Source organism: Bos mutus, chromosome 20, assembly GCF_027580195.1.
Source record: "Bos mutus isolate GX-2022 chromosome 20, NWIPB_WYAK_1.1, whole genome shotgun sequence".
In the NCBI taxonomy this organism is placed as follows: Eukaryota; Metazoa; Chordata; class Mammalia; order Artiodactyla; family Bovidae; genus Bos; species Bos mutus.
In genome coordinates, this window is record NC_091636.1 from 35,311,905 (window position 1) to 35,330,452 (window position 18,548).

Genomic DNA, 18,548 nt, shown 5'->3' on the forward strand with positions numbered 1-18,548 from the left:
CTAACCCTTGTCTATCTTTCTAGTCTTAGGTCTCTTACCATTACTCTGAAACCAGCTAAACTATTATTTTTCTAGAAGAATTCTAATGCCTTTCCACCTCCGTATTTTTATTCATGCTGAGTGATTGTCTAATTGTTTATCTCATATTTTAAGTCATTTTATAAATTAGTATGTTTACAGTGGGCCAGTAGGTTTATCAATCATGTTTATCATACAGATTACAGCGTCCTCATGTCTACCTACCTGTACATCTTTATGGACAACTGGTACACCACAAAACAGGCTGTCATTTATTGGAAGTACAGGTAAAAACATAATTTGCTTATTTTAAATAGCTATAGTAATAGAAAAAAGTTAATATTACTAAAGTGTTATCTTTGCAGAAACTTCTCAACAGCCTTAAAGTCAGTGGTATAATTGCTTTCAAAGCTCCATCTTGTAACTGACTTTGGCATTCTGTGCTTGCAGTCCTTAGATACATAAACAGGCTTGCATACATTTCCCTGACTTACGATCTTTTGCATATGTAATTTGTTATGTAGAATAAGTAACCCAGTTAAGGTCCAAGTTCTTTTCCTTTTAGTTTGTTGGGAAAGTTCATCTTCTTAGTTAAAAAAAAACATGCTGAAAAACTGAATTTCTTCATTCCTCTCACTGGAAAATTAAACTGAACCTGAAACATATTCAGTTACCTTTGGTGTGTAACAAACTGAAATTATCAGCTGCTGTTTGTTAGTATCTAACTACTCTCATATACTTCATGAAATATTGGAGGCTTAGGCAACCAGCTGTTCTTTGAGTATAGCATACACATCAAATTTTGGCTGGGAGTATGTCTTGCTACTAGGTCTTTTCAGTAAGTATAACCGTTTTCTTATTTTAGGAATAGTTACAGAAGTATTTGTGTGTGTTTCTTAACAGTAATAACCTAGATGTTCAGTTCCTTTTCATATCAGTGTTCCCACCTCAGGAGCAAAAGTTTTACATAAATACACTCCATAATTTCATGTATTTTTATATTATCCATGAAGATTATTGAGGTGTGTACCTTTATATTAATTTTTTTAAATTTGCTGAAAATTTAAATGATTTTCTCAATGTCATTACCTCCACAGTATGAGAAGATCTAGTTGCTAATTTATTATTTTCTGTCTAAAAGAAATAATGATAATTAATGGCTAACATTTTATAATACTAAGTGCCAAGTACTTTGTTAAACTTTCTATGTAATAATTCATTAAATCATTAAACTTTATGAAACAGAGGCTATTACTATCCCTGTTTTAGAGTTCAGGAAATCAAGGCATGGGGAGATAGAGTAACATGCTGAAAGCCACTTGCCTAATAAGGTCCCAGCTCTAGTATATGAGCTCAGAGTGCATATTCTAATGCTGCTTCTTAAGAAATTTGTATAAAATTATTTTAAGATTTTAAATATATAGAAATCACTAAATATAAACATTAAATAGATTTTAATATACAATAAGAAAATATGTTAAAAATGTATTGGTAATCATATGGCATTTTTTTTCCTTCTCCAGAATATTATTACAGAACTCTGTCACAATGTTCGTACACCAGATTTGGATAAATGGGAAGAAATTAAAAAACTGAAAGCATCTCTTTGGGCCTTGGTTTGTAATAAACACTTCTGTGAGATCTAAATTTTAAATTTTTACTCATTTTCCTATTGATATTAAATAAAAATATTTTGTTTGGAATTTGTTCTTAGATTAGTATTCTAAAGCCAAGATTGTTTCTGCCCACTTAAATATTAGATAAACTATTGTTTTTCTTGATAAGACAAAAGTAAAGGGAAGTTGCTCAGTCGTGTCCGACTCTGCAACCCCATGGACTGTGGCCTACCAGGCTCCTCTGTCCATGGAATTTTCCAGGCAAGAGTACTAGTGTGGGTTGCCATTCCCTTCTCCAGGGGAATCTTCCTGACCCAGGGATTGAACTGGATCTCCTGCATTGCAGGCAGACGCTTTACCATCTGAGCCACCAGGGAAGCCCCTTGATAAAACAAATGGATCTTTAATTCCTGAAGTTCCTTATGTGAGGTTTTTTTTCCCACAGTTCTTACAGATGTGGTTAGATTTTTTGTGTTATAGGTAGCTTTTTAAATGTCTTAAGAGTTACTCTTGGAAATATATTTGACATGTGATTTCCTTTCTTTTAGGGAAATATTGGCTCATCTAATTGGGGTCTCAATTTGCTACAAGAAGAAAACGTGATTCCAGATATCCTGAAACTTGCAAAACAGTGTGAAGTTCTTTCAGTCAGAGGGTGTGTGATTTAACTCAGAAATCTCTATTGTATATACTGTTCACATGTGGATGTGAGAAAATTAGTGTATGATTATAGTTTTTCAATTAAATTAAACATCTTATGGAGTTCCTTGTTTAATATTACTTTATTTTTTAACATTATAGTATTGACATTTACCTTGCAAGTAAACAGAGAGTTTAGCATGTGTCCAAATAGTCCAGTATTCCATTAGCCTAAATATTCTGAATTTATTCAGAAAAGCTAATGTATATGTATATATATGTTTTTATTTGATTATAATTCTTTGAAATTATTTCCTTGTAATAGTTTTATTAGGAAGATTTTCATGTCATTTTTAATAGCTTATTAAATAAAATGCAAATGTACATATAGCAAACTAGTATTTTATGGTTGCTTTCAGAAATCTCAGTTTGAAATTATAAATTGTCAATACTTCACTTTTTACTTACAGGACCTGTGTATATGTTCTTGGGCTCATAGCCAAAACCAAGCAAGGCTGTGATATTCTAAAATGTCACAATTGGGATGCTGTAAGGCACAGTCGTAAACATTTGTGGCCAGTGGTTCCAGACGATGTAGAACAACTCTGTAATGAACTCTCATCTGTCCCGAGCACCCTAAGTTTGAACTCGGAGTCAACAAGCTCTAGGCATAATAGTGAGAGTGAATCTGCACCGTCAAGTGAGTACTGACAGCGTCATGTGAAGGAGCCAGAGCTAACACTGCTGGTATAAGATTTAAATGAATTTTACATTCTTAATTCACTTCTTTCTGAAATAATTTGGCAGTAATAGCTTCTTGGAGAGTGTGTATCTTTTCACAACAGGGAGTATAGCCATCAACCTACGTTGTTGTTTGCCTTTGCTTTCTAAATAGCTGTTGGAAACTCGTACTTACAGAGTTAAATAATAAATCATGTGCCAGAAGAACCATTCCCCCACCTTTTTTTTTTTCAATTTCTAATAAGTAAATATTTGTTTACCTGCTGTCATCTTTTACCTAATTCTTTAGTTCATTTTTCATATATAGGGTTGTTGAGCTGGAATAGATTTATTAAGAGATACTATATTCACATACTCATTTTTAGAAGAAAAGCTAAAATTTTAAAATTAAATAGTGAAACTGCTAAAAGGGAGTATCAAAAATCAACTAAATGAAGTTTAAAAAATCAACTAAATGAAAAATGGATTGCAGTTTTAAGCCCTGTGTTAAATGGTGTTAGGTGCAAAAATTTAAGACACAGTTTTTTTAAAGAGGCTAGGGCACTGTTTATCAAACATATTTCACCAGGTCTGAGACATCCTAAATTATAATATGCACACCACTGTGTAAGAAAAAAAGATGCCTATTGCAAGATACATCCTGATTTTAGACATTTTAAGTGTGAAACATGTGCATCTTAAAATTGACATAATATGGAAAAACAGTGTAGTATGCAAGTTTAAGATTTTGTTTTGCCTTTGTTCAGAATATATTTGAAATCATTTCTGATTATTCAACAGAAAAATAAAATACAATCCCATAGATGTCATTAGTCACCTGGATTGAATCTTTTATTAGAGAGAGGCATTGAATTTCAGAGAAGGCAATGGCAACCCACTCCAGTACTCTTGCCTGGAAAATCCCATGGGCAGAGGAGCCTGGTATGCTGCTGTCTGTGGGGTCGCTAAGAGTCGGACATGACTGAGTGACTTCACTTTCACTTTTCACTTCATGCATTGGAGAAGGAAATGGCAACCCACTCCAGTGTTCTTGCCTGGAGAATCCTAGGGATGGGGGAGCCTGGTGGGCTGCCGTCTATGGGGTCGCACAGAGTCAGACACGACTGAAGTGACTTAGCAGCAGCAGCAGCAGGCATTGAATTTAGATGAGTTTCTTAGTACCTAAGACAAAATGAGAAATAAATTCAGTTCGTTTAAACGTGAACTTAAAATGTGGTGACTCAGTTCTAAGTATATGTTGTTCAAGATTGGACATTCATTTCTTATAAGATTGATTTCTCTTGCCTATTGTGATTGGAAGTATAAACAAACCACCAGGAACATGTACCAACTGAATAAACATCCATAGTCAAGTCTCCTTTCTGCCTTTAATTTTATCCTGAATATTTGGAGGTTTTAGAAACTTACTGGGATACAAAAGAAACTTCAGATAAGCTATGACATAATGAGTCCTGTAGTTTTTTTTTTTTTTTTTTTTTGGAAATAACAGAAGATTTCATAATGACATAATTTTATATTTTATTCAAATACAAATTCTGAATCTCAAGGAAGCTCTGTTTATTTGGCTCAGCAGTCTTAACTCTTTATTTTTGAAAATAGTTTTTCCAGGTGACTATTAGACAAAAATTTCCTCAGCTATGTCACTTAAAGTTACCATAATTATTTGTCCTTTTTAATGTGCTTTTATTATCAATCCTTTGATCGTAGGTATGTTCATCATGGAGGATGACCGGTTTGGCAGCAGCTCTACCAGTACATTTTTCCTTGACATCAATGAAGATGCAGAGCCAGCATTTTATGATCGACCTGGACCTATAAAGGATAAAAATCCATTCCCTTTCTTTGCTTCTAGTAAACTTGTGAAGAATCGTATCTTAAATTCTCTTACTTTGCCTAATAAAAAACATCGTAGCAGCAGTGATCCAAAAGGAGGGAAACTGTCATCTGAAAATAAGACAAGCAACAGGCGGATCAGAACGCTTACAGAGCCCAGTGTTGACTTTAATCATAGTGATGATTTCACACCCATATCCACAGTACAGAAAACATTACAATTAGAAACTTCATTTGTTGGGAATAAGCACATTGAAGACACTGGTAGTACTCCAAGTATTGGAGAGAATGACTTAAAATTCACCAAGAGTCTTGGTACAGAGAATCACAAAGAAAACACAAGCCGAGAGAGATTAGTTGTAGAAAGTTCATCGAGCTCACATATGAAGATACGTAGCCAGAGTTTTAATACAGATACTACAACAAGTGGCATAAGTTCAATGAGTTCAAGTCCTTCACGAGAGACAGTAGGTGTAGATGCTACGACTGTGGACACAGACTGTGGAAGTATGAGTACTGTGGTAAGTACTAAAACTGTTAAGACAAGCCACTATTTGACGCCACAGTCTAACCATCTCTCTCTCTCTAAATCAAGCTCAGTGTCCCTGGTGCCTCCAGGTTCTTCTCACACACTTCCTAGAAGAGCACAGTCCCTTAAAGCACCCTCTATTGCTACAATTAAAAGTCTAGCAGACTATAACTTTAGTTACACAAGTTCTAGAGATGCCTTTGGCTACGCTACCCTGAAAAGATTACAACAGCAAAGAATGCATCCATCCTTATCTCATTCTGAAGCTTTGGCATCCCCAGCAAAAGATGTGCTGTTTACTGATACCATCACCATGAAGGCCAACAGCTTTGAGTCCAGGTTAACACCAAGCAGGTGAGCAAATATACATTTTGAAATGAACATGGTTGAATTTTAACAGACTTAAATGTAAAGCGTTAGCCAAGTTTTACATCTACATAAGCCTCAGAACTAACCTACTGTTTACTGTAGTAGGCTATAAGCTCCTAGTTACCCGAATGTGATTTGAAATGGATTCTTGCAGCTGCGAGGGGGGAAAAGAAACTCCTTTAGGCCCTGGAAATAAACATACATGCTTTGCAAGGACACACAAGTCACAAGCTTTTTTTATTTATTTCTCGCTTCTGCAAGGATCAATTTTAAAAAGAAGCATGTCGGGGGAATCAGGAGCTTAAGACCTACAATAACAAACAACTTTTTCAGGTAGGTCAATTTAAGGCTCCAAAAGTTGACCTTTTTTTTTTTTGAAGATAATAAAATTTCAGTACGAGTCTTTCCAGCTTAAGTTGTTTAGTCGCTAAGTCGTGTCCGACTCTTTTGCGACTCCATAGACTGGTAGCCCGCCAGTTTCCTCTCTCCTTGGGATTTCCCAGGCAGGAATACCAGAGTGGGTTGCCATTTCCTTCACCAGGGGATCTTCCTGACCGTGGGATCAAACCTGCATCTCCTGCATTCGCAAGCAGGTTCTTTACCACTCAGCCACAAAGGAAACCCTCAGTTTAAGTAGCTGTGATAATTAAAGTAGGAACCAAATGAACATTAAATGAATTACTTGATCCTCAGAATTCAGCATTGCAGTATGCCTGCGCTCAAGAACATTTGGGAGATTTCTGCTGTATCTAAAGATTATATCAAGCTGGTCAAAGTAGTAAATTTCATCTATAAAAGATTTTCATCACTAAATTTGATTTTTACAAAAATTTCTAAAAGCTAAATTTTTGTTGGGTCAAGTGCTTCTAAAAATTTTCTATAGTTTTTGATTATTCATTTACATTTATTAAATGGATGTATTTGCCAAGTAGTGAGCCTAGTTCCTAGCACAAATTAAGCACTCGGTAAAAGTTAGCTATTATCATCATCATCATTATTATCACTATTATTATTTATAGATATTTCTTTAATCCATTTGGCTCTTATGTAATCAAGTTGTTAAGAAGTTATGAAGGCATTTTCTTTCAGTAATGTTAACACATTTAGTAGAAGAGACTCCTTGCAGCAGATAGTAAATTATGTTCCCTTTGGTGGGATTTCATAAATTATGCAGTACTGTCTTATCTATCTGACAGCCTCAACCCTCTCAACAACTCACTAGTATAAATCTTTGCAGTGACATTCACAAATTTTATTCAAAGGAGGTACCTCTGACCCACATATAAAATTTGTCGGTATTTATTCTAACAGGTTTGGATATCAGGTTTTCAGGCTTATAAAAGCAATAATTAAAAACTTTTACTGGTAAGGACACTGTGACAAGAAAGAACAGCTTTTAAAATTGGTAGCAAAGGAGGAAACTTTTATACTAAAGCAAAGTATTTGAAAACTCTAGACTATAACAGCTAGTAGCATTCAGCCAGGGGCAGTAATGTAGCACCCAAAATAAATAGTAAGGATACCACCATCTTACAGCTCAGTACAATAAACAAAGCACTGTTAACTTTGGACCATCCAGTTAGGATTATTCTACCCAGTTAGAATTATTCTATCTTATTGAAGCAGGTATTTCTATCTAAACTGATTACAGCACGGGTAAAAAGTGTCATTCCAAACTATTCATTAGAATAAACCAGACTATTTCCTAATCAGTCTGGGTTCTTAGGATCTTATTTCCTGTGTTCTCTGTTAGAATGATAGACGGGTATATGGAAGTTTTACTCGCGGAGTAAAATTCCAGCTTATTGGCATTATAAAAGATTACTATTTGTTTTTCATTTCTTGGGAGAGGGAAAAAATAAAAACAAGATAAAGCAGTTAAGAGAAACAAGAATAGCTGTACAAAGGAATGAATGCTGAACAGAAATCTTACATTCATCAAATCTTCCACTTAATTTTCAAACTGTATTTAGTATTTAACCAGGTTCCATGGAGGAAAAAATTGTCGATATTGGTCTTCCTTTTCCCACTTCTTTCTTTTGGTTAATTCAGAGAAAATGAAAATGATGGAAGATAACTACACATTTACTATAATAGTTTGGATCGAGGCTGAAAAGATTTTTTTCCTATAAAATTAGAAGAGTAGTCATTCTCGTACTGTGGTATAATGATTAGTGTGAATCCAACAGTCTTAAAAACTGTGTCTTTCTGAGATGTTTCTTTGAGGCATAGCAGAAAAAAAACACTGAGTAGGAATCCTTAACCTTGAGATCTAATCCCAGCACTGAGTGAAGGAACTTGGGAAAAGTTCCATAATTATGCTGTAATGTCTCATCTCCTTGGAATTCAAAAGCTTTGCAAGCCTCATCAATCCAGAACAAAGGCAGACAAGCCTCTCAATTGTTTACTGTTGTAAATCTATATAGTAAAATTCATGATTTTTGAAATATGTAGGCCTCAATTGCTTGAAGGCAATTGGAATAGATCAGTGGTTTTAAGCATTTTTTTAAGCATTAACTTTTTAAGTAGAGAAACCCTTTCTACATAAAAACATTTCTGTGGAAACCCAATGTGAAGAATATGTAAAAATGGAGCTACTCTGATTGAAATAGGTATTGTGGAGGCAAGTATAACAATAATTTCTTCCCCTTCAGTCCAGTAGTCTTTGAAGAATTCTCTGGAATTAGAAAGATACAAAAGTACAAATTAAAAACTACTGACCTATTTTATAAAATTTGTAAATTTCAATTCTGAGTGATTTTTAGGTGGAAATTAGAAATTAGGAGTGATTTTTCTTATGTTACTTTTATTAGCTATTTATAAAACATTTTGTACGCTTTTCAAAATAATTCTTTATTAGGCTACATTTTTACATTTTAAATGATTTGAGTTTTCAAATAGCAGTATACATATACTATAGAACCTTGAGTACTGCCTTGTATATACAAAGCAGGCATATAATAAATATTTTAGTATGTCTGTTACATAAATAAAAATCTGTATAAGGAAGGTATATCTTATGGAAATGTTAGTATTCCATGTCATGGAATCACTGGTAAGGAATGTATTGAGGAAACATCAGTGCTTCATATAAACTATCTTTTGTACTATTTATATATGATACCATTTTTACTATTTTGTGTCTGTCTGCTATGTTAGAAAATCTTATGTTGATAAAGTAATTACTATACAAAAGAATAAGTGATTAAGCTTATTTTAATAAAAGTAGTATTAAATAGCATTAGTAGACGTGCCCTTACTTGTATGATAGCAAATCTAGCAGTCTGAAGTGACTGTGAAGTTAATATTTGGATAACACCTCTTTTCTGAGGTCAGTTTTGTTTTTATTTTTACTTCTAGATGTTGAAAGTTACCTTAATTGCTCACCTTTTCACTTTTACCTGAGAGACCATAACAGTTGTTTTTGGTCAACAGTCAACATTACTAATGAACTTTTATATATCAGTTTATAAGAGATAAATATTTTCAGGTGTTCATATGTTCTCAGTACATAAGATGGCACTGTTTAGTACTTGACGCGCTTTCTCTCCTTTTTGAAGATACGAAAGAAAACGGACCACAGTTATTTATCTGATTGCTATAGCAAATCAATAAACTAATGTAGTTTTTTTAATGATATTCTAGGTTCATGAAAGCTTTAAGTTATGCTTCGCTAGATAAAGAAGATTTATTAAGTCCTATTAACCAAAATACGCTGCAGCGCTCCTCCTCCGTGAGGTCCATGGTGTCCAGTGCGACATACGGTAGCTCAGATGACTATATTGGTCTTGCTCTTCCAGTAGATATCAATGATATATTCCAGGTATCATAAATTCTTTTGGTTTCTTTTGAATTAGTTTACTGTTCTTTTCATATTAATTGCTTACTAGAAATTATAATTTAGAGTGAATACTAATTTTAGGGAAGGTGATATTCTTAGGCAGTTTTATTTAAAGAAATTGTACCGTGAGAATTATTCCACCTTTCTCAACTATTCTGTACTCTTTTTAGCACCTCTAAGTCCCCAAAACATTATCCTTTTTCTCTTCTCATACTAAATCAGCATCTTGTTTGGTTTCTTTATCTGTATATTCTCTATAAAAATTTTAAGTCCTAATCTTGCTTTTTAGTCACATTTGACTTATTCCTTATTTGTTTAAATTGATATACAAGTGACATATAACATTGTTTAAGTTTGAATGTACAGTATAACCCTTGTTTTATTTAATCCTTTGATTCTGCTTATCTCATACATGGCAGCCACATACTGTGGTAATCCCACAAAATACTCAACAATCTAGATGGTAGATAGAATTAAGAATACACATTTGTCTAGAAGACCAAAAACACTTTAGATAAATTCTAAAATAATTATTTTAATATCCATTTAAGTAACTAAGGCTAGATAAGGACCTTAACCGTTTTATGTTATTTTGTCAAGTTTTGGTAATATAATTTCCTTCAGTATCTTTTCATTATAGGTTCATGTGCTCTAGTAATTCCGTTTAAATTATATTTCATTTAATATTGCTAATATTCATAAAATGAATTTCTTTTTATAATAGTACTTACTGTGACTTATATCTATTTCAGGTAAAGGATATTCCTTATTTTCAAACAAAAAACATACCTCCACATGATGATCGAGGTGCAAGAGTATTTGCCCATGATGTTGGAGGTAATGCGTGGTTTTTGTTCTCTTTATATTAAAAAGAAAATTCTTATCAGTAGGATGACACTAAAAATTCACATATACTTAATTTTGGGCAACAAAATAGTTAAGTCAATTTAAAATTAAACCATAACTTTTTTGCGGGGGAACTAAGTACCTAGCCTCTCAAGAAGACAAAAAGCAGATCAGTTGTTTCTGTTTTAAACATATAAAAAAAAAATTTAGCACTTACTTTTTTTGGAGACAGGAGACAGAAAAAAACTGTATACATTACATTATCTTTCTTTGCTATGAGCTGTAGTATTCTAATTAGTATATGCATATCAGCCACAGCTTTAAAGCTTTATAATCTTGATTTTTTTCTTAATAAGGACCTCTTTAGACCCAGAATTATTTACTTTTTCTTTATGCAAATATTGAGAAGAATTGAAATGATACCTAATTGAATAGTTTTAATTTTTTATTTTGCATTTAAAACCTCATGTTAAAGTAAGATAAATATATCTGCTGATATTAATTATTTTCCTAATTTAAAGCAAATTATCCTGTTTTTCTCCCCAATTAAGGTTAGATTTTGAGTCATAAAAGGTGTTCTGATTTTCTTCTCTAATTTCCCTTCTTTAAAATTTCACATAGTTTAATGCATCTTGAAAGAAGTGTCATTGATGCCATCTTCCTCAGATTATCTTTTATATTTACTCACACACAGGTCTTCCATCTGGAACTGGAGGTCTTGTAAAAAACTCTTTTCACTTGCTACGACAGCAGATGAGTCTTACGGAAATAATGAATTCAATCCATTCAGATGCTTCTCTGTTTTTAGAAAGTACAGAAGACACTGGACTACAGGAACATACAGATGATAACTGCCTTTATTGTGTCTGTATTGAAATTCTGGGTTTCCAGCCCAGTAACCAACTGAGTGCAATATGTAGTCATTCAGGTGAGTGATTATGTCTGTCTGGATGAATCCACCTGAATTTGAATCTGCTTCAGTCACTTGACATCTCCCAGCCCTACTGATCATCCTTCTTTCTCCATCTCATTACCTCAGCTTCAGTGCAGTCCCTCAGCATCTGCCTGTGGAGTGTTAGTGTTTGTCTCCAATTTTGTTCCCTTGCAATTCACCTTTCATACTGTTGCCTTGGATTAGTCTGTTGACAGTTCTTTATTGACTTTTCATGTCTAGCACACAAGACTCCATCTGATCCGTCAGTTTTTATCAGCATTCTCCTGTCTTGTAATTGACATGCCATTACTGACTTATTTGGTGTTCTTGAGCAGACTGTGCTCTTTTTCATAATTCTAGGCTTGAAAAGTGTGTTTTCCATGCTGTTCCCTCTTGCACCTTCCCCTCCTCACACACCGTGCAAGCTCACACACAGCCATGTAGAGCCCATTTGGCAAGCCCACCTCATCCTCAGAGACGGGCATGTTTCATCTTCACAGCTTTGTCTGACCCTCTTAGATATTGACACTTTTTCCTCTTTACTTTTATTGCCCTTTGTACATAGATCTCTTGTGTTAATTATTGTTGGTTGTTTTTTTCCATTCCATTCAGTAAGGTGCTTCAGGATATAGTCTGTCATGCCCTTTCATTTTTATTTTCTAATACCTAGCTGCATACTGCTTTATATACTAGGCACTCAGTATGTTTTTGTTGAGGTAGAAAGTGAATCAGATCCAGATTCAGCTTTTTTATATGATATGTATGTTTAAAATATAACTATAGATACCTTTTCTTGGTGAATATCACTTCGCCACCCTCAGAAAAACCTAGTGATAACCAGAATTCTCTGGGTCATTCATCTACACTTCTCCATGGTATTCTGATTAAGAGCTTCCCAACTGATGGCTTTTGGCACACTGATAATATAGGTTATGGATGTACTGAGAGAGTAATCCTCTCCCAGTAGGGCCTGGGTTTGACAAACTCTTGGACAAGGCACTTCCCACTATGAACAGGGCTATATTATTTTAATTTTCTGTTGAGTGAAAGGTTTGGTCAGTATTGTTCTGATGTACACAGAAAAGGAGATGCTACTAAGTCATTTGTCTATACATTGTTTATGATGTTTTAGTTCTTGTAAGTTCTGTTTATTTACTCATTCAGCAAATACTTAGGAAGCACTTACTGTGGAGTTCTGCTATACTCTTTTCTCTTTATCAAACAGGAAATAGGGAAGCCAGCCCTCTAATTACCCAGTCACAAGACAGTCCAGCAAATTCATTTGTGATCTGTTGCTGAGCTAGTTGGGCTTCCCTGGTGGCTCAGACGGTAAAGAGTCTGCCTGCAGCATGGGAAACCCAAGTTCGATCCCTGGGTCGGGAAGATCCCCTGAAGAAGGAAATGCCAACCCACTCCAGTATAGTAATCAGGTTGAGACGCATCAAGTTTGGGACTTGTGGAAGAATTGCTGCCATCAATGAGGCTCTCACCTTGGCACAGCCATTAGAACCCCTTGACTTGTTATTCAAGTGATATGAAGTGGGGAGGAGAATAACTCTTAATTGGGAAATGATTACAATTTACTACTGATATCCTCTCAGAGGTGTGAAAGGAGGCAGGCTAGTTGTTAAAAAGACACTGAACGTCTCCTCATTCATGCATTCAACTTAATATTTATTATGTCACTCTGGGGATCAGGCATTGAACTAGATGCTAAGAAGACAGTTGTGAGAGGAAAAAATAAAAAGACACTATTCTTATATTGTATATCCAATGGAGAAGGAAATGGATTGATCAACCACTCAATCAGTCAATACACAAATATAACAACCACATTTGCAACAAGTGCCATCAAGGGTAGGTACCAAGTATTAAGTTTTCTGTCAGTCATATCTAACTCTTTGTGATGCTATGGACTGTAGCCCACTAGGCTCCTCCTCTGTCCATGGGATTTCCCAGGCCAAAATACTGGTAGCCATTCCCTTCTCCAGGGGATCTTCCCAACTCAAGGATCGAACCCAGTTTTCCCACATTTCAGGCAGATTCTTTCCTGTCTGAGCCACCATTACTTGCTGCCTGGTATTAGCAAAGGAACAGAACCAAGTGAGCTTCCCTGGTGGCTCAGTGGTTAAGAATCTGATTGCAATGCAGGAGACCTCCTGCAATACAGGAGATGCAGATTCAGTCCCTGGGTTGGAAAGATTCCCTGGAGAAGGAAATGACAAACCCACTCCAGTATTCTTGCCTGGGAAATCCCATGGACAAAGGAGCCTGATGGGCAGTAGTCTGTGGGATCGCAGAAAGAGTGGGACATGACTTGGCAACTAAACAACAAACATCATCAAATAAGCGATCAAAGAAGACTTCTGAAGAATTGCTGTTGAGCTGTGGTTGAAAGAATGAATAGAACCTAACTGAATGAAGACTGGCGTATAGAGAATTTTAAGAGAGAGGAAGGAACATGAGCAAAAGTCTTCTCTGATGGGTGCAAGCATGGGACACCCATGGGAATGGAGCCCAGAAAGTGAAGGGAGAGGAAATACAGGATCAGCCTAGAAAGATAGGTAGAGACCAGGTCCTGCATAGCCCTTTCTACCCAAAGTGGTCAGTGAACCAGCAGCATCAGCATCACCTGAGCACTTGTTAGAAATGTCATCTCAAACTCTGCCCCACACAGAATCAGAATCAGCATTTTAACAAGATGCCCAGGTTATTCATGTATACATTAATGTTTGAGAAGCACTGCTATCGGCCAAATGAATGAATTTATGTATCAGGAGGGAGATATCTTTATTATCCATGCATGCTCATTTATGTCCAAGTCTTGGTGATCCCATGGACTGTAGCTCCCAGACTCCTCTGTCCATGGAATTTTCCTGGCAAGAATACTGCAGTGGATTGCTGTTTCATCCTCCAGGAGTTCTTTTCAACCCAAGGATCAAACCTGTATCTCCTCCATTGGCAGGCAGTTTCTTTACCACTGAGCCACCTGGGAAGCCCTATTATCCGTGGCAGATAACTAAAAAATAGTTCTCTACTTTTTTTTAATTGAAGTATAGGTAATTTACAATGTTGTGTTACTTTCAAGTGTACAGCAAAGTGATTCAATTTTACATGTGTGTATTGGTGTCTTCTCTTTCAGATGCTTTTCCATTGTAGGTTATTACAAGATACTGAATATAGTTCCTTCTGCTATACAGTAGACCTTTGTTGTTTACCCATTTTATGTGTAGTAGTGTATATATATTAATCTGAAACTCCTAATTTGTCTCCGCCCATCCCCTTTGGTAACCATAAGCTTGTTTTTTATGTCCGTGAACCTATTTCTGTTTTGTAAATCAGTCCATTTGTATCATTTTTAGATTCCACATATAAGTGATATCACGTATTTGTCTTTCTCTTCTGACTTAATTTGATAATCTTTAGGTCCATCCATGTTACTGAAAATGGCATTATCTCATTCTTGTTCACTGCTGAGTAATATTCTAACTTCTTTATCCATTTGTCTGTTGATGGACACTTAGGTTGCTTCCATGTCTTGGCTGTTGTGAATAGTGCTGCTGTGAACATTGGGGTGCATGTGTTTTTTTGAATTAGGGTTTTCTCTGGGTATATGCCAGGAGTGGGATTGCAGGATCATATGGTGACTCTTTAGTTTTTTAAGGAACCTCCATACCATTCCCCATAATGGCTGCGCCAATTTATATTCTCACCAACAGTATAAGAGGTTTCATTTTTCCTCTATACCTTTTCCAATATTTACTATTTGTAGACTTTTTAATGGTAACCATTCTAACTGGTATAAGATGGTACCTCATTGTCGTTTTAATTTGCATTTCTCTAATAGTTAGTGGTATTGAGCGTCTTTTTATTTGCTTATTGGCCTTTTCATGGTCATCTCTATGCCTTCTTTGGAAAAATGTCTGTTTAGGTTTTCTGCCCACTTTTTGATTGGGTTTGTTTTTTTGTTTTTGAGCTATATGAGCTATTTGTATATTTTGGAAATGAATTCCTTGTCAGAAACATTGTTTGCAAATATTTTTACCCAGTCTGTAAGTTGTCTTTTTGCTTTGTTTTATGTGTGGCGTTTTTTTTTTTTTTTTTTTTTTTTTTTTTTTTTTTTTTGGGGGAGCGGGGAGGGGTTGCTGTACAAAAGCTTTTAAATTTATTTTGGTTATTTTTGTTTCCAGTTCAGTTACTCTGGGAGACAGATCCAAAAAAACATTGCTGCAGTTTATGTCAAACAGTGTTGTACCTATGATTTCCTCTAGAAGTTTAGGTCTCTAATGCATTTTGTGTTTATTTTTGTATGTGGTGCTAGAAAACGTTCTAATGTTTCGTTTGAACATTTCATGCTTTTACATGTAGCTGTGCAGTTGTACCAGCACTACTTTTTGAAAAGACTTTTACCCAGTGTATATTCTTGCTTCCTTTCTCTTAGATTAATTGACCATATGTTCATGGGTTTATTCCTAGGCTGTCTGTTCTCTTTCCTTTATCTATATGTTATATGTCTGTTTTTGTGCCATTACCACACTGTTTGGATTACTGTAGTTTGCGGTAGTCTGAAGTTGTCCCTCTGCTGTGTAATGATAATTTTAAAGAGACATCAGGACTTGAACATAAGACTTTTCACTTTTTAAAACTTTCAATCTGGTGGTAATGTTGGTAGTGGCAATTGTTCAAAAAATGTTAAAGCTCAGAGGAAAGGTGATTAGGATATTTCCTAATAACTATATTCTGTGTCTACCACCTTCTCAGATGTTTATGCAATGTCTTGTTGAGTATGCAAGGCAAAATGTTGGCAGCATTATATGTTTCTTTGGGGTGCACTTTATGTATACCACTGCATTTGCCATATTGTAGCTAACCAACTAAAAGTGGGTTAGACTGATGTTTTAGACTAGTCTATCTGTGAAAGAGAACACTGGAAAAAAATTAGCAGACTATAAAGGATAATAGCAAGGAGATTGGTTTGAATTGTCTGAGTTATTAAACTGACAGATTTGTGAGGAGTGGGTAGAGATTACATTGAGTAAAGGAGGGCCCTAAAGAGACAGTGGTGGTTTTGAAAAATATTAGGTGTAAAACCCACGTTTCAGTAGCAGTCTATACAAAAGATCAGTGGTATGCAGATGATGGTGTAAGGGGAACGCCAGGTGGTGTCCCATCTCCCTGTCCTCACCCAAATGTACAACTGGGGATGGAGGAGACTAGGAAGTGCCAGGGCTCCAGGAAATACTCAGACCCTGGTGTAAACATAGCAGGGTGTGAGGTTTGGTGTCAAGAGCACTTAGGCTCAAAGCCAAACTTTTCCATCTTAAAATTTGATCTTGGGCAATATACTTAGTTTCATTGAGCTTTACTTTTAATTTTTTCTTAAATTTCTAAATAGGAATAATGATACCTGGCTTATGGTGTAGTTTTGGTACTTCCTAACATGTAAGATTAGCATTCACTAAGCTGTCCATTAATGGTGACTCACACTAAGTTGTTTACATTAGAAATAATATTCTTTCATAAACTCTGATAGTTCAATTAGAATGATCTTACTGTGTTCCTAAGGAAAATCTCCTTGTTCATACAACAACAGTCTCCTTGTTCTTGCTGCCCAGGAGAAATGATGATCAGGTGGATAAGAGCTCCTCACAGAAATTCTTGACTTTTTTGATGAATTGTTTCAGCATTTAATATGCTATTTGGAGACTTCACTTTCTGATAGGAAGAATTTAGCTTATGATTTTTCTGAATTAACCCATATGGACTTACATAATTTTTTTCCCTAGAGCTTTTTATTCTTTCTCACATAAGGCTGGATTCAGCCTTATGCCCAGATACAGGGTATAAAGAAGGTATGCAGTCTCTTAGACGCTGATCTATCCTATACTTCATGTCGCCATTTTTAACTAAAAGATAAAATAAAGCTGAGCTAGTGGCTCAGACAGTAAAAAATCTGCCTGCAGTGAGGGCATCCTGGGTTCGATCTCTGGGTTGGGAAGATCCCCTGGAGGTGGGTATGGCAGCCCATTCCAGTATCCTTGCCAGGAGAATCCCCTTGGACAGAGGAGTCTGGCGGACTGCAGTCCACAAAGTTGCAAAGAGTTGGACACAACTGAGCAAGTAAGGACAGTACAGAATATTATTAACTAAAAAGAGAGAAAACAGTAAAAGCAACAGCTACAGTTAAGAAACTAAACATCAGTTACATAGATTAAAAGGTTCAATGTATGGACATAATGCTTCATCCAAATTAAATATAATCTAGAAATAAAATGTGTTGAGTAAAAGTGTGTATAAGTTTCATTGCATTGAATACTTTTCAAAATTAAGGTCCCTAAAAGTCAATATCATCAGTCTAGCATGCACAGTTTTGGCCTTTAACAGAGTGCTAGACATGATCTTCCATGCCTAAGAAGAAGTAGGTCAACTAGCTTCCCAATTTCAAGAAATTTTGGTTCTCCATATCCTGCTGCTGCTGCGTCGCTTTAGTCATATCCGACTCTGTGGGACCCCATAGACGGCAGCCCACCAGGCTTCCCATCCCTGGGATTCTCCAGGCAAGAACACTGGAGTGGGTTGCCATTTCCTTCTCCAATGCATGAAAGTGAAAAGTGAAAGTTGAGTCGCTTAGTCCTGTCCAACTCTAGCGACCCCATGGACTGCAGCCTACCAGGCTCCTCCGTCCATGGGATTTTCCAGGCAAAAGTACCGGAGTGGGGTGGCATTGCCTTCTCCATATCCTACTGATTAATAAATAGTGCCAATATTCTACCCACGTGTTCTCTGAAGTTTCCATTTAGCACATGTAATTATTTCATAAAAATTTTTATTCATATGATTTAGCAAGTTTCACACAAAAGATACCCCATGGATTAAAAGCCTTCTGTTATCACTATTCTTGGGATGTTTTTTCACATCTTCCAGTGGAAGAAGATGTGAAGAAGACTCCAGTGAGGCTTCCCTTGTAGTTCAGTTGGTAAAGAATCTGTCTGCAATGCAGGAGTCCTGGGTCAGGAAGATCTCCTGGAGAAGGAAATGGCAACCCACTCCAGTATTCTTGCCTGGAGAATTCCATGGACAGAGGAGTCTGGTAGGCCACAGTCCATGGGGTTGCAAGAGTCGGACATGATTAGCAACTAAACCACCACAGTGGGAGAAACTGATTGTTTTGGCTTCTTAGTT

The 18,548-nt window shown here is 35.8% G+C and overlaps 1 protein-coding gene across 7 annotated transcripts in view; it reads left to right on the plus strand.

The window, feature by feature from the left end:
* RICTOR (RPTOR independent companion of MTOR complex 2) overlaps window positions 1-18,548 on the plus strand; it is a 141,811-nt gene that overhangs the window by 109,862 nt on the left and 13,401 nt on the right. For 6 of the 7 annotated variants that reach the window (XM_005907619.2, XM_070357616.1, XM_070357618.1 and 3 more), the window contains 9 exons: window positions 218-305; window positions 1,542-1,634; window positions 2,183-2,289; window positions 2,744-2,973; window positions 4,722-5,730; window positions 6,007-6,078; window positions 9,391-9,568; window positions 10,339-10,423; window positions 11,127-11,360. In XM_005907619.2, coding sequence (XP_005907681.1) covers window positions 218-305; window positions 1,542-1,634; window positions 2,183-2,289; window positions 2,744-2,973; window positions 4,722-5,730; window positions 6,007-6,078; window positions 9,391-9,568; window positions 10,339-10,423; window positions 11,127-11,360 — 2,096 coding nt within the window. The remainder of the gene's footprint in view (window positions 1-217; window positions 306-1,541; window positions 1,635-2,182; window positions 2,290-2,743; window positions 2,974-4,721; window positions 5,731-6,006; window positions 6,079-9,390; window positions 9,569-10,338; window positions 10,424-11,126; window positions 11,361-18,548) is intronic. The other variant, XM_005907620.2, reaches the window with a different exon arrangement.